At 41.8% G+C, this 22,131-nt stretch overlaps 1 protein-coding gene across 1 annotated transcript in view; it reads left to right on the top strand.

The window, feature by feature from the left end:
* Positions 1 to 22,131, top strand: part of INO80 (INO80 complex subunit) — a 137,893-nt gene that overhangs the window by 15,704 nt on the left and 100,058 nt on the right. The window contains exons 2-9 of the mRNA XM_025390567.1: positions 3,591 to 3,776; positions 4,018 to 4,187; positions 4,279 to 4,346; positions 8,053 to 8,208; positions 12,252 to 12,372; positions 14,362 to 14,576; positions 18,729 to 18,782; positions 19,918 to 20,121. Coding sequence (XP_025246352.1) covers positions 3,634 to 3,776; positions 4,018 to 4,187; positions 4,279 to 4,346; positions 8,053 to 8,208; positions 12,252 to 12,372; positions 14,362 to 14,576; positions 18,729 to 18,782; positions 19,918 to 20,121 — 1,131 coding nt within the window. The 5' untranslated portion in view covers positions 3,591 to 3,633. The remainder of the gene's footprint in view (positions 1 to 3,590; positions 3,777 to 4,017; positions 4,188 to 4,278; positions 4,347 to 8,052; positions 8,209 to 12,251; positions 12,373 to 14,361; positions 14,577 to 18,728; positions 18,783 to 19,917; positions 20,122 to 22,131) is intronic.

The following is a 22,131-nucleotide window of genomic DNA, read 5'->3' as shown; positions in this document are numbered from 1 at the left end:
TGAAATTTAAAGTTTTGTTTTTTTTTGATAGTCTCACTCTGTTACACAGGCTAGAGTACAGTGGTGCATTCATGACTCACTGAGGTCTCAGCCTCTTAGGCATCAAACCATCCTCCCTCCTCAGCCTCCTGAATAGCTGGGATTACAGGTGCATGCCACCACACTCAGCTAATTTTTAAATTTATTTTGTAGAGACAAGGTCTTGCTGTGTTACTCAGGCTGGTCTTGAACTCTTGGACTCAAGCTATCCTCCTGCCTTACCTCCCAAAGTGCTGGGATTACAAGCTTCAGCCACTGCACCTGGCCAAAATTATTTTTTAGCATTCTTTTTTCTTCATGTTACCAAGACTGACAATTTACATACTATGAAATTCACATAATTTAAATAAAATACACAGTTCAGCATATTTTGAATATATTTTTGGTAGATTTGCAGAATTGTGCAACTGTCACCACAATGGGAGTTTGGAACATTTTTTTTTTTTTTCTTGTTCTTTCCCTTTCTCTCACTCTCTTGTGTGGTTTTTTTTTGAGACAGGGTCTTACTCCAGGCTAGAGCGCAGTGGCACAATGATAGCTTACTGCAGCCTGGACTTCCTGGGCTCAAGCAATCCTCTTGACTCAGCCTCTTGAGTAGCTGGCACTACAGGCATGCATCACCATACTTGGCTAATTTTAAAATTTTTTGTAGAGACAGGGTCCTGCTATGTTGCCCAGGCTGGTCTCAAACTCCTGGGCTCAGTGGATCCACCCACTTCAGCCTCCTAAATGTTGGGATTATAGGTGTGAGCCACTGTGTCTAGCCTATCTTTTTTATTATTCTAGTGGGTATAATTTTATTTTTAATTTTATTTTTAATTTATTGCTGTAATTTTATTTTTAATTTATTGATATTCAGCATTTTTTCATGTGTCCATTAGGTAGTCATACATCTTTGCTGGTAAAATGTCTGTTCAAAATCGTTTGCCCATTTTTAAATTGGGTTATTTATCTTATAGAGTTGTAAGTTTTATGTGTACACACTGACAAACAACTGTGTAAAAAAAGGAGTTGTTCATGTGAATACAAGACCTTTATCAGATAGATGACTTGCAAATATCTTCTAGTCTGTGGCTTGTCTTCATTTTCTTTTTTCTTTTTTTTTTTCTTTTTGTGTCACCCAGGCTGGAGTGCAGTTGCAAGATCATGGCTCACTGTAGTCTCAACCTCCTGGGCTGTAAATGATCCTCCCACTTCAGCCTCCCTAATAGTTTGTCCAGAGGCCTGTGCCACCATGCCCAGCTAATTTTAAATTCTTTTGAAGAGATGGGATCTCACTGTGTTGCCCAGGTTGATCTTGCCTTCCTGGGCTCAAGTGATCCTTCCGCTTCAGTCTCCCAGAGTGTTGGGATTACAGGCATGAGCTACTGTGCCTAGTTTGTCTTCATTTTCTTGATGTATTTTAAAGTGTAAACATTTTTAATTTGCGTGGTCTCATTTTTGATCTTTCTTGCTTTTGATTGCGTATCTAGAACTTTTTATGGTCAGTCATGAAGATATTCTCCTGGTTTTTCTAGAAGTTATACTGTTTTAGATAGAAAGGTTATATTAGAAAACTATTAAAAAAAAAAAAAAAAGAAGACAACTCAAAGATATATGATTGCCTTTACAGCTTGTCACTTAGTTGGCCAGGTGTGGGGGCCCACGCCTGTAATCCCAGCACTTTGGGAGGCCGAGGCAGGCAGATCACAAGGTCAGAAGACCATGCTGGCTAACACGGTGAAACCCCGTCTCTACTAAAAATACAAAGAAACAACAAAAAAACTTATCACTTAGTTTTTTTGTTTTTGTTTTTTTGAGATGGGGTTTTGCTGTCATTGCCCAGGCTGGAGTGCAATGGCACAGTCTCGGCTCACTGCAACTTCTGCCTCCCAGGTTCAAGTGATTCTCCTGCCTCAGTCTCCTGAGTAGATGGGATTACAGGTGCCCGCCACCACGCCCAGCTAATTTTTGTATTTTTAGTAGAGACGGGTTTTACCATGTTGGCTACGCTGGTCTCAAACTCCTGACTTCAAATGATCCGCCCACCTCGGCCTCCCAAAGTGCTGGGATTACAGGCGTGAGCCACCGTGCCCAGCCTCACTTAGTTTGTTTTAGGAACTTTTAATAAAATAATTTATGGGACGGGGCGCAGTGGCTCATGCCTGTAATCCTAGCACTTTGGAAGGCTGGGATGGGTGGATCACCTGAGGTCAGGAGTTCGAGACCAGCCCAGCCAACATGGTGAAACCCTGTCTCTACTGAAAATACAAAAAATTAACCGGGCGTGGTGGCGGTCACCTGTAATCCCAGCTACTTGGGAGCCTGAGGCAGGAGAATCCCTTGAACCTATGAGGCAGAGCTTGCCCTGAGCTGACATCATCCCACTGCAAGAGTGAAACTCTGTCTGAAAGAAATAATAATCTATGGCTTATTGAGTATTTACATCATTTGGTGGGCTTATTAGTCTAAATTAAGTCATTATTTAATCCTACCGTAACCGTTTAAGTATTTAGAGATAACCAGGTATAAGACAGAAGTTACTGTTTGAAAGTGGTGGGAGAAGTCTGGGCGCAGTGGCTCACGCCTGTAATCCCAACACTTTGGGAGGCTGAGGTGGGTGGATTGCTTGAGATCAGGAGTTCAAGACCAGCCTGACCAACATGGTGAAACCCCATCTCCACTAAAAATGCAAAAATTAGCTGGGCATGGTGATGGGCTCCTGTAGTCCCAGCTACTCGGGAGGCTGAGGCAGGAGAATTGCTTGAACTCCAGCCTGGGCGACAGAGTGAGACTCCATCTCAAAAAACAAAAACAAAAACAAACAAGAAAGTGGTGGGAGAAAAGTTGTTATACTGATTGTGTGATTATGTCTCTAGTGAAGATGTTCTGACCCTAACGTTGTCTTTAACATTGTAAGGTAGCAAAGACAATGCTTAGGCTATACCTGTTTCTCACCCTCACTTTTGTTCTTTTTGCTCCAATTTTCTAAATCATTTCTAAATTTTACTCATTATGGCATTTTTACAAAGGATAGTAAAATACTCTGCCAATACATCTATTCCCTTATAAATAAGATACCTTACATATATGTACGAATATGAATTCAAAATGAAGAGAGGGACACCTATTTTGAAGGTAATGCTGAGAACGAGTGCTCCGCTCGTTCTTTCCTTTCTGAGGTGCACAACAGTGAGCTTGGGGTGTAGATTTGGGTAGTTGTTTATTCATAGTTTTGGGCAATTTTTTATTGAAAGGGATAAAGGAAGTGGGTATACATTTTAAGATACTATTTTGAAAAAGTATAATAAAAAAAGTATAATATGAATTTTCATTGTGAAATGTAACCGTGTTGCTTTATTTTTGTATTCTTCATATCCTTTTAACTTCTGCCTTTGCTTTAGGAGGCAGTGTCTAACAAGAGCTTTATCATGATCTTTCTGCAGACTCCTATCTTCTTAGTGTCTTGTGTTCTAGAAGGTCTGATTTCTCTTCATATTGGGAGCAAGCAGGCAAGAGAAGGGGAGAATGGATAGTAATTTCATCTTTCACTTCTTATCTCTGTTCTGCAGCCGTGCAGTCGGAGGTCCTTGTGCATGAAGACAGATTTGTTCTATGGCCTCGGAGTTGGGTGCCAGGGATGATGGCGGCTGCACCGAGCTGGCAAAGCCCCTCTATCTTCAGTACTTGGAGAGGGCCCTCCGGTTGGACCATTTCCTGCGACAAACGTCAGCCATCTTCAATAGAAATATTTCTAGGTATGTTATCTTTGCAATATATTTTACCAAATTCCTGATTTCCATCATCCTTATAGATTTTATAGGATTAAAGTATCTTATGATTTTTATATTTGATATTTTCTTTTGCCTCTTTCAAATAAAAACAGTCAATTTATTTCAGAGGATCAGTTTCTTCTGTAAAGTGTCCAGTTCTACTAACTTTAAAATACCATGTTTTATTGAGTCAGCTGTAATTGTGGATTCATTCTTCAATTTATAGTGATGACAGTGAAGATGGACTGGATGACAGTAATCCCTTATTGCCCCAGTCTGGGGATCCCTTAATACAAGTTAAGGAAGAACCTCCAAATTCATTGCTTGGAGAAACTTCTGGAGCAGGCAGTTCTGGAATGTTGAACACATATTCTCTGAATGGAGTTCTACAGTCAGGTCAGTGTGGTGTGACATCCCCCTTTGGACTATCAGTTATCTTGAGGCAGTCATCCTTTAATTTTTTTATTCTTTGTGTTTCTTTATACAGAATCAAAATGTGATAAGGGGAATTTATATAATTTCTCTAAGCTGAAGAAAAGCAGAAAGTGGCTAAAGGTAAGAGATAAAGCACAATGTTTACAATGCATCTAGTCTACTAAAGTTACTAATAGATGGGAAAGTTATCAACTCATTTTGGCAGATTGACAGAGTTTTTCAAATATGAGTCCTTTATACTGGATGTGTTTTTTTGAAGAGATTATTGAGAAAATCTGGAGGATTCAATGAAGTCATTTAGCAAACATGAATTGAGTACAGGTTAAGTATTGCTAATCTGAAATGTTTGAGACCAGACGTGTTTCAGATTTTGTTTGTTTCTTTGTTTTTGAGTTGGCATTTCGCTCTTGTTGCCCAAGCTTGAGTGTAATGGCATAATCTCAGCTCACTGCAACCTCCGCCTCCCGGGTTCAAGCAATTCTTCTGCCTCACCCTCCCGAGTAGCTGGATTACAGGCACACACCACCATGCCCGGCTAATTTTTTTGTATTTTTAGTAGAAACAGGGTTTCACCATGTTAGCTAGGTTGGTCTTGAACTCCTGACCTCAGGTGATCCGCCCACCTCGGCCTCCCATAGTGCTGGGATTATAGGCGTGAGCCACCACACCCAGCCTCAGATTTTTTTTTTTTTTTTTTTAATATTTGCAATATGAAATGAGATATCTTGGAGATGGGACCCAAGTTAATAAACACGAAATTCATTTATGTTTTATATACACATTATACACATTGCCTGATGGTATATTTTTCCCTTGGGGATGCTGAATAAACTCTGTGTTGTATACCTGTGTTTTGACTGTGACTTGTCACATGAGGTCAGGTGTGGAATTTTCCCCTTGTGGCATCTTATTGGTGCTCAAAACCTTTGAGATTTTGGGGTGTTTTGGGTTTTTGGAATAGGGATGCTCAACCTGTTATAATGTACTGAGGGGAAAGAGGAAGTACAAAAATTTATCAGATGAAGTCCTTGCATTCATTGGGTCACATAATCAGCAATATTAATTCTATAACTTTCGTAAGTTCCTGAGTAGCTTATTCATTGAACAGATGTTGATTTTGTGCATCCATGTGCATGTGCCAGGTACTATTACGGTTGTGCAAGTTTCCTGCCCAGTAGTGCTTACATTCTAAAGGAGGCAAGCAGTTAGTAAGCCTGTAAACAAGTAAATAAACATGGCTTCTTTAAAGAGGTAACATTTCAACTGATTCTGAACGATCACAGAGAACCATCTTGTATCTAGGGTAACAGCATTTCAGTTAGAAGGAACAACCATAAAAGTCCTGAGAAAAGAAACAGCTTAGTATGCTTGGCGGAAGAAGAAGTCTAGTATGGCTAGAGCACAGTGAATGAGGAGGATGGTGGAAGATGAAGTTACAAGGCTATGATCACATAGGCCTTGTACACTATGTTAAGGAATTTGTGTTTTACTGTCGTTGTAGTCTTAAGCCATTGGAGTGTTTACAAGCAGAGAGGTTGTTAATCTCATTTACACTCTTACAAGATTACTGTCAGTGGCCAAACTGAATTAAGGATAGTATTTCTTTTTTTTTTTTTGAGACAGAGTCTCGCTCTGTCCCCCAGGCTGGAGTGCAGTGGTGCGATCTGGGCTCACTGCAAGCTCCGCTTCCTGGGTTCATGCCATTCTCCTGCCTCAGCCTCCTGAGTAGCTGGGACTACAGGCGCCCGCCACTGCGCCCGGCTAATTTTTTTTTGTATTTTTAGTAGAGATGGGGTTTCACCGTGGTCTCAATCTCCTGACCTTGTGATCCGCCCACCTCGGCCTCCCAAAGTGCTGGGATTACAGGCGTGAGCCACCGCGCCCGGCCAAGGATAGTACTTCTTTTACTGAAACTAATTATTTCTCTTTTCTACTTTTCCTATGAAGTACTCAAAAGCAATTAAAAGCCTTCATTATTATCACTAGGTCCTTCAAAAGGCTCATATGTAAAAGGTCCAATTTGGTCAATATCAGTGACGCTTTAGGCTGTTGGAAATGCAGAAATTGTTATGCTTAGCTGTCATATTTTGAAAAATTGAGTTATAATTCATTGCCATAAAATTCACCTTTTCATTTTATTTTATTTTTATTTATTTTTGAGACAGGGTCTCACTTTTTCACCCTGGAGGGAGTGCGGTGGCACAATCTCAGCTTAGTGCAGCTTCGACCTCCTGGGCTCTAGTGATCCTCCAGTCTCACACCTGTGAAGTAGGACTACAGGCCCGCACCACCACGTTCAGCTAATTTTTGGGGGTTTCGCCATGTTGCCCAGGCTGGTCTCGAACTCCTGAGCTCAAGCAATCTGCCTGCCTCAGCCTCTCAAAGTGCTGGGATTACAGGTGTGAGCCACCGTGCCTGGCCAAATTCACCCTTTTAAAGGTTAAAATTTAGTAGTTTTTCATGTATTTACAAAGTTGTATACCCATGATTACAATGTAATCTTAGAAAATTTTTAACATTCTAAAATGAACCTTGTACCCGTTAGCAGTCACTCTCCATTTTCTTTTTTCTTTTTTTTTTGAGATGGAGTCTTTCTCTGTCGCCCAGGCTGTAGTGCAGTGGTGCGATCTCAGCTCACTGCAGCCTCTGCCTCCTGGATTCAAGCGATTCTCCTGCCTCCACCTCCCAAGTAGCTGGAACTACAGGCACTCGCCACCACGCCCAGCTAATTTTGTATTTTTAGGAGAGACAGGGTTTCACCATGTTGGCCAGACTGTTCTCAAACTCCTGACCTTGTGATCCCCCTGCCTCGGCCTCCCAAAGTGCTGGGATTACAGATGTGAGCCACTGCACCTGGCCAGCAGTCACTCTCAATTTTCTATTTCCTCTGTCCCTTGGCAGCTGCTAGTCTGCTTTTTGTCTGTATTGATGTGCCTCTTCTGGAATTTTTGGTTTTGTTTTTGTTTTCTTTTTAAGAGATAGGCTCTTGCTCTGTTTCCTAGGTTGGAGTGCAGTGGTGCAGCCATAGCTCACTGCACCCTCAAACTTCTGGGGTCAAGCAGTCCTCCCTCCTCTGTCTCCCAAGTAGCTGGGACTATAGGCACATGCCTTTTTCTGTACAGAAGAGATCTTATTAGGTTGCCCAAGTTGGTCTCGAACTCTTGGCCTCAAGCAATCCTCCTGCCTGGGCCTGCCAAAGTGTTGGGATTACGGGTGTGAGCCACCACTCCCAGGCTAGACATTTCGTATAAATTGAATCCTATGATAACATGTGACCTTTTATGACTGGCTTCTTTAATTTAGCATAATATTTTCAAGATTCTTCAGATTGTAGCACCTACTAATGTGTTATTCCTTTTCATGGCTGAATTACATCTCATCTGGATATTCCACATTTTATATATCCATTTATCAATAAATGGATATTTGGGATATTTCTCCTTTTGGGCCATTACAGCTTGCTTTCTGTATTTCTTTATACCCTATAGGTAGTTGTGTTTTTTGCCTTCGTGTTTGGCATGTATGTATAGTTTGTATGTATAGGATAGTTATGTATTGTTTCTACTTTTGTAAGTATTCAGAGGAATTTTTAGCCTTGTTGCTGATAGCATGTCCCATGTTTTATTGCATTTTAATTTGTATTCCCTAAGTTTAATTAGTATCCTGAATGTTTTTCAGTTGAATTTATAAAGCATATCATAAGGGGAACTGGAGTGACTGTCTTCCTGCTGTTTTTGTCATTGTTTTGTATCTGGGAAAAAATGCTTGGATTATTAATGGAATTGCTTCACAGCAAAAGATACATTTCTATTTTCATCCTTTTCAGAGCATTTTGCTAAGTGATGAATCCAGCGAGGCTGATTCTCAGAGCGAAGACGATGATGAAGAAGAACTCAATCTCAGCAGAGAAGAACTTCACAACATGCTTCGGCTACACAAATATAAGAAACTTCACCAAAATAAGTATAGTAAAGACAAGGAGGTAAGAGTTTCAGGAGAAACACTTCAGACTGAGTATTCACCCTCTGCTTTATAGTCATTAAAGATACATCATTTTGGCTGGGCGTGGTGGCTCACACCTGTAATCCCAGTACTTTGGGAGGCTGAGGCAGGCGGATCACGAGGTCGAGAGATTGAAAGCATCCTGGCCAACATGGTGAAACCCCCTCTCTACTGAAAATACAAAAATTAGCTGGGTGTGGTGGCGTGCGCCTGTACCAGCTACTCAGGAGGCTGAGGCTGGAGAATTGCTTGAACCCAGAGGCGGAGGTTGCAGTGAGCCGAGATCACGCCACTGCATTCCAGCCTGGTGACAGAGCAAGACTCCATATCAAGATACATCATTTTATGGAGCTGGAAATTATCCTCAGCAGTAAGTGTAAGTGGGAGCTGAACAGTGAGAACACGTGGACACAAGGAGGGGAACAAGACACACTGGGGCCTGGGCAGGTGGGTGCAGGAGGAGGGAGAGCATCAGGAAAAATAGGTAATGCATACTGGGCTCAATACTTAGGTGATGGGTTGATAGGTGCAGCAGACCACATGGCACATGTTTACCCGTGTAACAAACATGCACATCTTGCACATGGACCCCGGAACTTAAAGAAAATTCCTAACTGGGTGCGGTGGCTCACGCCTGTAATCCCAGCACTTTGGGAGGCTGAAGTGGGCTGATCACTTGAGGTCAGGAGTTTGAGACCAACCCAGCCAACTTGGTGAAACTCCATCTCTACTAAAAATACGAAAACTTGGCTGGGCGCGGCGACTCAACGCCTGTGATCCCAGCACTTTGGGAGGCCCAGGCAGGTGAATCACCTGAGGTCTGGAGTTCGAGACCAGCCTGACCAGCATGGAGAAACCCTGTCTCTACTATAAATACAAAATTAGCTGGGCATGGTGGCGCATGCCTGTAATCCCAGCTACTCAGGAGGCTGAGGCAGGAGAATCGCTTGAACCCAGGAGGTGGAGGTTGCAGTGAGCCGAGATCATGCCACTGCACTCCTGCCTGGGTAACAGAGCGAGACTTCATCTCAAAAAAAGAAAATTTTTTTTTCTAAAATTCTCTGATATCAATGAAATTAAACTACTAATACTTCAAATGTACTGGACTAAAAGATATGTTCTTCAAAAAAAGAGATACGTCATTTTAACTTTATGTTTAGGTAGTGATAGAGCAGCTTTATTGAGATGTAATTCATATAACAAAACTTTAGCCTTATGTAGTGTGCAATTCAGTGTTTTTTTAATATATTCATAGAGTTGTGTTACTATCATTACTGCCTAATTCCAGAATATTTACATCACCTCATAAAGAAACTGCGTGCCCCTTAGCTATTGCCCCTCATTTTATCTATCCCTCAGCCCAGACAACCACCAATCCACTCTATTCTCTTTTTTTTTTTTTTGAGACAGTCTCGCTCTGTTGCCCAGGCTGGAGTGCAGTGGCACGATCTTGGCTCACTGCAACCTCTGCCTCCCAGGGTCAAGTGAGTCTCCTGCTCAGCCTACCGAGTAGCTGGGATTACAAGCGTGTGCCACCACGCCGGGCTTATTTTTTCATTTTCAGTAAAGACAGGTTTTCACCATGTTGGCCAGGTTGGTCTCGAACTCCTGACTCCAGGTGATCCTCCTGCCTTGGCCTCCCAAAGTGCTGGGATTATAGGCGTGAGCCACCATCCCCAGCCCAATCCACTCTGTTTCTATAAATGTGCCTATTCTAGACATTTTATACAAATGGAATCATGCAACATGTGGCTGTGTCCAGCTTCTGTCACTTAGTGTCATATTTTCAAGATTGATTAATGTAGCATGTATCAGCATTTTATTTCTTTTTATTGCAAGTATTTGTTGTATTTATACCTTACTTTATATATGCATTGTCCAGTTCATGAACTATGGTTAACATATTTCTACTTTTTGGCTATTTTGAATAATGCTGCTATGAAAATTTGTGTACAGGTTTTGTGTGGATGTGTTTTCATTTCTCTTCATTATGTACTTAACAGAGAAATTGCTGGGTCGTATGGAAAATCCTTGCTTAGCCTTTTGAGGAATTACTGGAATGCTTACATTCTAGTGTTGCTTATTCATGCACTTGCTCTTTGGGAGTAGTGTTTCTCTCTTGGAAAGCTCTTCATACACTGACATTAAAATGATGATAGTTTTGAGTGACAGCTATTTGAACGTTGTTACCAAAGCCTTCTAACTCTTTCTTTTCTTTCTTTTCTTTCTTTCTTTTCTCTCTTTCTTTCTTTTTCTCTTTCTTTCTTTCTTCCTTTCTTTTTTTTCTCTTTCTTTCTGTCCCTCCCTCCCTCCCTCCCTCCCTTCCTTCCTTCCTTCCTTCTCCTTCTTCCTCCTTCTCTTTCTCTTTCTCTTTCTCCTTCTCCTTCTCTTTCTTTCTCTTTCTTTCTTTCATTTTGCTGTTGTTGCCTAGGGTCGAGCGCAATGGCATGATACTTGCTCACTGCCACCTTTACCTTCTGGGTTCAAGTGATACTCTTGCTTCAGTCACCTGAGTAGCTGGGGTTACAGGCATGCACCACCATGCCCAGCTAATTTTGTATTTTTAGTAGACACAGGGTTTTTCAGTGTTTGTCAGGCTGGTCTCAAACTCAGGTGATTCGCCTGCCTCGGCCTCTCAAAGTGCTGGGATTACAGGGGTGAGCCACCCTGCCCGGCCGGGTTCTGACTATTTCTACAAGTGTGGAACATTGTACATAATGAGCAATAGTATATTTGAAGACCTAAGAATTTTCTAGCAATTAGTTAAGGTCCAAAATTAGTTCAGAGAGATTGGAATAATATTCTGAACCTCATAAACCTGCAGAAGTGGTAAACAGAATATCTGACCAATTTGATGTAAAAAGTTCCTTCCTTCTTAAACTCCAGCACTAAGGGACTTGGCGCTCCATGCTAATTTAATTTTGATTTTTAACAGAGGACATTGTATTAGTTCCCCATGTTAATCTTTCAGTCTTATTTCAATCCTTGGACAATGTATTTGACTATTACCCAGGAAAGAGATTTAACAGTGGGCTACCTAATTTTAATTTATATTTATGCATTAGTAATATGTGAGACAAAATTAATATGAGATTTGGGGATTAAGTGAAATATTTAAAAGCATTTACTTATCACTTCCTGGATGGAAAGAATTACGTTATTCGTATGTTAGAATTCTGGCAATGTAGGCACTATCTAAATGATAGCAGACTCTCTTAGTGGGAGATGAAGAGAGAAAAGACTTGAAAGATTCAAGAATTGGGATGACTGGTGACTATTTGAAGCAGACATATGACTAATAGAAAAGCAAGCATGAAGGGCCAGTTGCAGTGGCTCACACTTGTAATCCCAGCACTTTGGGAGGCTGAGGTGGACTGACGCCGAGATGGGCTGACCGCGAGGTCAGGAGATCAAGATCATCCTGGCCAACGTGGTAAAACCCCATCTCTACTAAAAGTACAAAAATCAGCTGGGTATAGTGGTGTGTGCTTGTAATCCTAGCTACTTGGGAGGCTGAGGCACGAGAATTGCTTGAACCAAGGGGTGGAGGTTGCAGTGAGCCAAGATCACACCACTGCACTCCAGCCTGGTAACAGAGCAAGACTCTGTCTCAAAAAAAAAAGAAAAAAAAGAAAAGCAAGCAGCATTAGGAACCTTAGTAAATCTGAGGACCTGCTGGTAATAGAAATATGGTTTATTTCTTGGTGGTGAATTTCCAAGGGGAGACATTTCTGCAAGGAATTAATTTCATGTCTCAGTATATGTCAGGTTTAAGTAAGTATTCTGGTAGAAATTCAGAAGCATGAAGAGTTTTGCTTTCTTACATTATTTTCAGTGACCTGTTACATGTATAGGAGTTGAACTCATTTGAAGTTAAGGAAGTGATTCTCTTTGATATACTAAATGTTACTGATGTCTTTGTGGGAAGAATACTGTATTTAGAAGCTATGATTTCCTCTGGCTTAGTTTTCTGTAGTAAAGATAATTAGAAAACAGGCCCATCATGGTCTTTGCCTGCTTCAGTTGCAGCAATATCAGTACTACAGTGCAGGCCTGCTCTCCACATACGACCCTTTCTATGAGCAGCAACGGCACCTACTTGGACCCAAGAAAAAGAAATTTAAGGAGGAAAAGAAACTTAAAGGTGAGCATGTTGAACTGCCTTCCACATATATTCATTCTTAGTTTCAGAATTGCATGTGGCCTACTGGTGCATTTGGACTTTATATATAGTCCATATGGTAGAAATTTGCTTTATTTGAAAAACTCTCTTTCTAATTAGTAGCAAGTACAATTTTCCCCTTGGTATCCATGGGTGATTGGATTCTGGACCCCCGGCAGATACCAAAATCCAGAGATGCTCAAGTTCTTTATATAAAATGGTATAGTATTTGCATATGAGCTGTGCACATCCTCTCATATACTTTAAGTCATCTCTGGATTACTTATAATACCTAATGCAATGTAAATGCTATATAAATACTTGTAATCCTATATTGTTTAGGGAATAACAATCAAAAAAAGTTTGTACGTATTCAGTACAGCTGCTGCAACCATTCTCTTTTTTTTTTTTTCCCTGAATATTTTTGATCCTCAGTTGGTTGAATCCATGATGTAGAACCCACAGATAGGAAGGGTAGACTATATTATTAACCTTTATTCGTATTTGGCTTGTAGTCTTTAGTTCTACAATTGGAAAGACGGATTCCTAGCTAAAGGTTTAGGCAAAATTAGTTTATTCCATTTTTCTTATACACACTCTGCAAATATTGCAAATGTTCTGGGATAGGAAGTTGGTTATGCACAGAGAAGTAAGAAAAGTAACCCGAAGTGTTTGGAATAAGTTATCATTGTTGCTGTCCGAGGTGATTTAAAATAGATCACCTCCTGATGATCTTCTGTAGTGTTTGTTTGCATGTTTGACAGGAAGTGTCCTTTCCTCTCTTATTGAGCTCTCAGCAGCTGGATATCAGGAAGGAAACTGAAAGAGAAAGTTTTAAACTATCTTTGTAAGGCAAATTTTATTCCTGTGAAAGTATTAATTCTTTTTTTTTTTTTGAGATGGAGTCTTGCTCTGTCACCCAGGCTGGAGTGCAGTGGCACTATCTCAGCTCACTGCAACCTCCACTTCCTGAGTTCAAGCAGTTCTCATGCCTCAGCCTCCCGAGTAGCTGGAATTACAGGTGCATGCCACTACACCTGGCTAATTTTTGTATTTTTAGTAGAGATGGAGTGTCACCATGTTGGCCAGGCTGGTCTCAAACTCCTAAACTCAGGTGATCCACCTGTCTTGGCCTCTCAAAAGTGCTGGGATTACGGGTGTGAGCCACCGCACCAGGCTTGACGGTATGAATTCTACTCAAAAAGGCTCCTTTTAGCCTTCCCTTCTTTTTCCATCATCTTTATTAGTGTTTTCTCACCCTCCACACCCTTTCTCCACCATGAATTAAGGTTTTGTTTCATGTATTTTTGTCTTGCAAGTCTTAGTGACATATTAGTGTGTTTTTTTCTTCTCTTTTATTTTTCTTTATCCGCCTTATAGGTATACTTTTTTTCTTATTTTCCCCACACTGCATAGATGTATAGCCACCTTATATTGCCACCAAGTAGAAATAAGTTTCCTTCCTTTGACTATTCCTTGAATCTGTGATACCTCAGACACTTGCTTACCTATTAGGTTCAAAATAAATTTGGTTCTTGCCATGCACCTGTAGTCCCAGCTACTCAGGAGGCTGAGGCGGGAGAATCACTTGAACCTGGGAGACAGAGGTTGCAGTGAGCCGAGATTGTACCATTGCGCTCCTGCCTGGGCGACAGGGTGAGACTCTGTCTCTGGGGGAAAAAAAAAGAAAGAAATTTGGTTCTCGGGTTTTATTCTGTATTTCACTTTCATATAAACAGTGTGAGTATCCATTGTTCTTTTCCAGGTTAGTGAGATATCAATCAGTATGTTTCTTCTTCTCTGTTATTTTTCTTCCTCTAGGAATATTCATGGGTCTGAGTAGATAGAGGGATATATGTTGTCAGTGTCAAGTGGAATAAGGAAAGAACCTTGCATTCTTTAAGTTGTGAGATTGCTTTGTGACCATCTTTTGTGGAAGTGCAACCCTGTTAGCGTCTGTTTCTTTTGCAGCTAAGTTGAAAAAAGTGAAGAAAAAAAGACGAAGAGATGAAGAACTTTCCTCTGAAGAATCCCCTCGTCGCCATCACCACCAGACCAAAGTCTTTGCCAAGTTTTCTCATGATGCACCTCCCCCTGGCACTAAGAAAAAGCACTTATCCATTGAGCAGTTGAATGCTCGTCGCAGGAAAGTATGGCTCAGCATTGTGAAAAAGGAACTACCAAAGGTAAGTGAATGCCTCCAGGACATGGAGATTGGGAGAATGTATTCTCTTCCCACCCACTAAAGAGGAACTCTGAGAGCTAGATACTTTCACAGATAGGCGTTCCGCAAGGAAATTAATCTGTTGGAATCAAGGGAATGCTGAGTAGTACTCTTCAGTTAACAGTTTCTTCTAGAATGTGGTCAGAATTCACAGGACAATTAGTTATTGTGTCATGCTCCTTGGTCAAAAAATTGGAGAGCAACTTCTTCGAGGAAAGAATGTAGTTTTCTTAAATATAGCGGTAGATACTTGACAGCTAACTTATAAGTGATATTAGAAAAAATTAAAAAGAGGCCAGGCATGGTAGGTCACACCTGTAATCCCAGCACTTTGGGCGTCTGAGGCGGGTGGATCGCTTGAACCCAGGAGTTTGAGACCAGTCTGGACAACATGGGGAAACCCCATCTCTACCAAAACGAGCTGGGTGTAGTGGCACATGTTTGTAGCCCTACCTATGCAAGTGGCTGAGGCAGGAGGATAATTTAAGCCCAGGAGGTTGAGGCTGCAGCGAGCTGAGATCGCACCACTGCACTCTAGCTTGTGTAACAGAATGTGTAACATAATAAATATTTTATCTCAAAAATTAAAATAAAAAGGAGTTGATATGTTTCTTAGAGAATTTACAAATGTTTGAATGTTGCTGGATAATCACAGGCACTAGAATAAGATGTGAACGATTTAAAAGAAACATGTATAAGCATTTTTCCTCTTTTAATTCATTTGGTTTTGATAACATTTTATTTTATTATTATTATTTTTGAGACGGGGTCTTTCTCTGTCACCTGGGCTGGATTGCAGTGTCATGATCTCGGCTCACTGCAAACTCTACTTCCCAGGTTCAAACAATTCTCTTGCCTTAGCCTTCCAAGTAGCTAGGGCTACAGGCAGATGCCACTACCCCTGGCTAATTTTTGTATTTTAGTAGAGATGGGGTTTCACCATGTTGGCCAGGCTGGTCTTGAACTCCTGACCCCAGATGATCTGCCTGGCTCGGCCTCATACAGTGCTGGGATTACAGGCGTGAGCCACTGTGCCCAGCCAATAACATGTTATTTTGATATAATTTCAAAATTAACAGTTGCAAGCCAGATGCCATATGCAGCGGTTTTTTTTGTTTTTGTTTTTAAAGAAGTTGCAATTATAGTCCAAGGAATGTCTATTTACCCTTAAGTGAGATGCGCCAGTTGTTAACATAGTGCTCTTAAGGATGAATTGAGTGCAGTCATGATAGAAACAGGATATTTCATTATAAATTGGATTTTTTTTAGAAACAGGGTATTTTATGAATTGAGAAAAGTTGATACTAAAGTCCATGTGATGAAGTCAGAATGTAGGAGTAGCTAGGGAAGAATTGGAAAATCCCTACTAAACATTAGAACACACTACAAAACCTCTACAGTTAAAAAAGTGTGGTACTGGCACATGAATAGGCAAATAGACAAGTAGAATAAACCAGTGGACTTATAAATTAGTAATACTGGGACAACTGGGTAGCAATTTTGAAAAAGATAAAACTAGATCTGCGTCTTACTGCAACCACTGCCTCCTGGGTTCAAGCAGTTCTCCCACTTCAGCCTCCCAAGTAGCTGAGTAGCTGGGACTACAGGTGTGCGCCATCAAGCCCAGCTAATTTTTGTATTTTTAGTAGAGATGAGGTTTTGCCATGTCAGCCGGGCTGGTCTTGAACGCCTGACCTCAAGTGATCTGCTCACCTCGGCTTTCCAAAGTGCTGGAATTATAGGCGTGAGCCACCATGCCCAGCCTGTTTTAATGTTTTGAGGATATTGCATTTGATCCCTTGGTATGGTGGTGTTTTGCTACTGTAAAATAAAAATTTTTTTTTTCTATAGCAGTTAATAAGTATTTCTGGAGACATAGTTTATGCTTGAGCATTCTTTTTTTGTTGGGACGGAGTCTCGCTCTGTTGCCCAGGCTGGAGTGCAGTGGTGCAATCAGTGCTGTGATCTCGGCTCACTGCAACCTCCACCTCCCAGGTTCACACCATTCTCCTGCCTCAGCCTCCTGAGTAGCTGGGACTACAGGCGCCTGCCAGGACACCCGGCTAATTTTTTGTGTGTTTTTAGTAGAGACAGGGTTTTACCGTGTTAGCCAGGCTGGTCTCGATCTTCTGACCTCATGATCTGCTCGTCTCGGCCTCCCAAAGTGCTGGCATTACAGATGTGAACCACCACACCCGGCCTGTGCTTGAGCATTCTTGATGGGAAAGTTGTGGGAAAACCTGCTTAGTACCTGATGAAGAGGCCTCATATGGTGCCCTTTCAATGAAAGAAATGAGTTTTCGTTTTTTTGAGATGGGGTCTTGTTCTCTTGCCCAGGCTGGAGTGCAGTGGACTGATCTTGTTTCACTTCAGCGTTGATCTCCCAGGCTTAAGTAATCTCACCTCAGGCTCCTGAGTACCTGGGGCTATAGGTGTGTGCTACCATGCTGAGCTAATTCTGTTTATTTTATTTAATTTTAATTTTTTTTTTGGAGACGGAGTTTCGCTTTTGTCACCCAGGTTGGAGTACCATGGCACGATCTCGACTCACTGCAATCTCCACCTCCCGGGTTCAAGCGATTCTCCTGCCTCAGCCTCCCGGGTAGCTGTGATTACAGATGCCTGTCACCACAGTCAGCTAATTTTTGTATTTTTAGTATAGACAGGATTTCACCAGGTTGACCAGGCTGGTCTTGAAGTCCTGACCTCAGGTGAACCAACCACCTCGGCCTCCCAGAGTGCTGGGATTACAGGCATGAGCCACCATGTCCGGCCCAATTCTGTTTATTTTTTCTAGAGACGAGGTCTCACTATGTTGCCCAGGCTAGTCTTGAACTCCTGGACTCAAGTGATCCTCCTACCTCAGCCTCCACCAAATACCGGGATTGCAGGTGTAAGCTGCTGTGCGTGGCCAAGAAATGGCTTTTTTTTTTTCTTTTTTGAGACGGAGTTTCGCTCGTGTCTCCCAGGCTGGAGTGCAGTGGTGCGATCTCGGCTTACTGCAGCCTCCACCTCCTGAGTTCAAGTGATTCTTCTTCCTCAACCTCCCAAGTAGCTAGGATTACAGGCATGTGCCACCATGCCCGGCTAAGTTTTCTATTTTTAGTAGAGATGGGATTTCACCATGTTGGCCACTCTGGTCTCAAACTCATGACCTCAAGTGGTCCACCCGCCTCGGCCTCCCAAAGTGCTGGGATTACAGGCGTGAACCACCACACCTGGCCAAGAAATGACTTTTTAGTGGGAATATTTGAGGTTCCTGGCTTCAGAGTGACAATAGCTCTTTAATTAGTAAGAGTTTTTTATGAAAGGCTCATATATTCCTTTAAATTTGCTGTCTTATATGCAAACTTTAGAGAAATGGCTTTTAGACCTTCTTTGTCACTTTGAACCCATTGTTTCTTTAGCATCAAGGAGAGTGCTCTTCAGTAATGAAAGAGCCACCCAGCTCTGCCTCTTCAGTGTCTTCTTCCATGTCAGATAGACATCGTGGGGAGTCAGATGTCTGTACTGACTTTTTTCCCCACTTGGCTAAAGTGGAAAACACAAATAGCTGGATACTGGGTTGTGGGCTGCTGGGTCATTTTGTGTTAGGTCTTCCTTGAAGTTTAGTTTTAGAGAAGATTAGGCTTATGTGGTGGCAGAAACTGAGTAGTAGTGACATCAGGTTTGCCTAGGCTGGAGGTGGGGCTAGAATCACAACTTGGGAGACTAGTTTATCGTTTTCCTAATGATTCCTGTATCTGGGTGCCCTGTTCTCTCAGCTTTGCGGATTGGCCCTGGTAAGCAACATGTTTTTAATTAGGATGGTACTAAGGTTTAGGTATTTTAACATTTTGCTAGTCCACTTCAGGCCTTACATATAACTTAATGTCTTCCTAAAAGTATACAGAAGACTATTTAAGGCATCCACAACACTGATTCTTCTTGATGCTTTTTTAATAGTTTTATGTATGGTGTTGGACAGTACATCTGGATGACTTACAGAAGTAATGTATCTTGCTCGGCTTGACATTTTCTGATCCTCTAGGAATTGATTAAAAGACTGTTCATTCTACATAGTCTTAGTTCAAAAATGAATCCTAAATGAAATACTGTTTTTTAAATATTTTAGGCAAATAAGCAGAAAGCTTCAGCTCGTAACCTGTTTCTCACCAATAGCCGAAAGGTAAAATTGTAGTTTTGTATTTTCCATTTCATGTTTTGCTGGAATATATTCTTCTTCTTTGGGTCCATCTTGCTGCTCTTGTCTGTTGTAACCTGTTGATCATGAATCTAATAGTTCCTAAGAGTTTCTGAATGTTCTCAATCTGTTTATTTATTTATTTATTTATTTTTTGAGACGGAGTCTCAGCCGCCCAGGCTGGAGTGCAGTGGTGTGATCTCGGCTCACTACAACCACTGTCTCCCCAGTTCAAGCAATTCTCCCATCTCACCCTCCCGAGTAGCTGGGATTACAGGCACCCACCGTCATGCCCTATAATTTTTGTATTTTAGTAGAGACAGGGTTTCACCATGTTGGCCAGGCTGGTCTTGAACTCCTGACCTCAGGTGATCTGCCCGCCTCGGCCTCCCAAGTGCTAGGATTACAGGCGTGAGCCACCGTGCCCGGCCTCAATCTGTTTATTAAATAAAATTATTCTTCCTCACATTTCTGGTATTTGAACCTTTTTGGATAAGACCATAGCCCACCCTGATTGCTTGAGCAGATCATGGAATCTTCCTGTCTTCAGTCTCGTCGTCTAAGAAATAATGATGTGAATACCTTCCCTTAGAGGAAACTAAAACAACTTCCTTTCAGAATTGTGAGGATCAGATTGGGCCATGTTATTAGTTATGTTTCTCTGGGGTAGTCATTCAACTTCTCTGTTTCCTCATTTATAAGGTGGATGATGGTAAATGAGGGTGATGCTAATGCCAATTTCGTAGGATTTGAAGAGTAGATTAGTTTAATATATTTTTCAGTGGTGCTAAAGATATAATAAGCAGTGATAGCTGTTATTAATGTGTGTGATAACATTTTGTAACTTCCGAGCACATCCCAGGTCCTTCTTAGTCATTATAATTTTTCATCTTCTAAGTTGATAGAAATCAGATAGATTTCTTATCCCTGATATTACCACGGGATCTGGACCTATGTCACAGTACTATACAAGGACATTAATCAAGTTGCAGGAGAAAGAGATGTGGTCAAGGATGACAGTTTGTATTCAACAGATTGAGGAATGATGTGGTTTAGAATCCAGGAAGAACCAGCCTCTGGTATGGGGTCCTTTCTGCTGTAATGCTGTTGTTGTTTTCAGCTTGCTCACCAGTGCATGAAGGAGGTGCGTCGAGCTGCCTTGCAGGCCCAGAAGAACTGTAAGGAAACCTTGCCTCGTGCCCGCCGCCTCACCAAGGAGATGCTCCTGTACTGGAAGAAATATGAGAAAGTGGAGAAGGAGCACCGCAAGAGAGCAGAGAAGGAAGCTTTGGAGCAGCGGAAGTTGGATGAGGAAATGCGGGAGGTAGGGCAAAAGCATACCATTTTGAAAACCCTAATTATTACAGCCATTTGAAGAGATCGGTTTGCATTTTGAAAATTGTACGTGTAACCAATGACACTGTCAGTTATTTTTTTTTTTTTGGTAGAGATGCAGTTTCGCCATGTTGCCCAGGCTGGTCTCAAACTCCTGAGCTTCAAGTGATCTGCTTGCCTTGGTCTCCCACAGTCAGAAATATATATATATATATTTTTTTTTTTTTGAGGCGGAGTCTCGCTCTGTCCCCCAGGCTGGAGTGCAGTAGCCCAATCTTGGCTCACTGCAAGCTCCGCCTTCTGGGTTTACGCCATTCTCCTGCCTCAGCCTCCCGAGTAGCTGGGACTATAGGCGCCCGCCACCATGCCCAGCTAATTTTTTGTATTTTTAGTAGAGACGGGGTTTCACCGTGTTTGCCAGGATGGTCTCGATCTCCTGACCTCGTGATCCGCCTGCCTCGGCCTCCCAAAGTGTTGGGATTACGGGTGTGAGCCACCGTGCCCGGCCCAGAAATTTTTTTAAAGACTTAATTTTGAGGATGGTGATTTTAGACTAGTAAACCAATTCTGCTTTTAGTCTTTTGGTATGGCCCTCCTCAGGCCTTTTTCTCATTTTCAAAAAAAAAGGAATGAGCAAAAGAGAAAGAAAGTAGCTTTTAATTCATCTTGGTTTGTTTGTAGGTGCTGACTGCAGTTTTGCTTTTTTTGGACAATAAGAAATAGGTGCCAAATTCAGGGCCAGATAGGGACAGTGGACAATGAGCCCACTTTTCTAAGACTTACCCTTCACCTACTGTACTGTTTTATTTATTTAGTTTTTGAGATGAAGTTTCACTGTTGTCGCCCAGGCTGGAGTGGAGTAATCTTGGTTCATTGCAACCTCTGCCTCCCAGATTCAAGCAATTCTTCTGCCTCAGCCTTCCGAGTAGCTGGGACTATAGGCACCCACCACCACACCCGGCTAAGTTTTTGTATTTTTAGTAGAGATGGGGTTTCACCGTGTTGGCCAGGCTGGTTTCAAATTCCTGAGCTCAGATGATATGCCTTCCTCGGCCTCCCAAAGTGCTGAGATTACAGGCATGAACCACCATGCCCAGCCTACTTATATTGTTTTAACTTGCAGCAAGTACTGTTGTTAAACCTGATGCCAGCGTTTGTAGGCTGTGTATATTGCTGAGGGAAGCAAGAGGTGAGAATAAGAAGGCAAAGTCATTGTATTGCCATTGATAAACCAACTGAGATGAATGGAAGGAGAGTTGAGATTTGAAGAAAGAAGGGAATTAGTGGATTGGATGATGTTTTCTTTCGGGTATATGTAGTAACTCATGTCAAAGTGAAGCTTTGGAGCCTCTTCTGAGCTCTTGATCTTCCCTTATTTTATCATGACTTCGAGAATGAAGATGGATTTTGCTCAGTTCTCTTTAGTCTCCTGGTTAATTTGCATATTTGTGTATTTGCATGCAAGGTAATCATATTATCAAGTTAGTAAACATTTGATGCTTTTGGGAATTCTTAACTCACAGAATTTAAAGTCATTTGAGAGTTAGCCACAGATCTTGAAGTTTTGCAGGCAACTTGGCCTGTATTCTAGATTTGTGAGACCTAGATTCTTAGTTATGTTGATAGCTAACTGATGCTTATGCTGACTTATGCATCTTTTCCTTTGAACTTTTGAAATAAATCTTTGACGTATCCTTTCTGTTTTCTTAATCTACTTTGTTCATTTAATCATGTGGTAGTTAACTTCTTTAAAGTTAAAGATGTTATTCTTGGCCGGGTGCGGTGGCTCACATCTATAAACTTAGCACTTTGGGAGGCAGAGGCGGAGGCGGGTGGATCATGAGGTCAGGAGTTCAAGACCAGCCTGGCCAACATGGTGAAACCCCGTCTCTACTAAACATACAAAAATTAGCCGGGCGTGGTGGCGGGTGCCTGTAATCCCAGGTACTCGGGAGACTGAGGCAGAGAATTGCCTGAACCCGGGAGGTGGAAGTTGCAG

Source organism: Theropithecus gelada, chromosome 7a (assembly GCF_003255815.1).
Source record: "Theropithecus gelada isolate Dixy chromosome 7a, Tgel_1.0, whole genome shotgun sequence".
NCBI lineage: Eukaryota > Metazoa > Chordata > Mammalia > Primates > Cercopithecidae > Theropithecus > Theropithecus gelada.
This window is presented reverse-complemented; position numbering and strand designations above follow the sequence as displayed.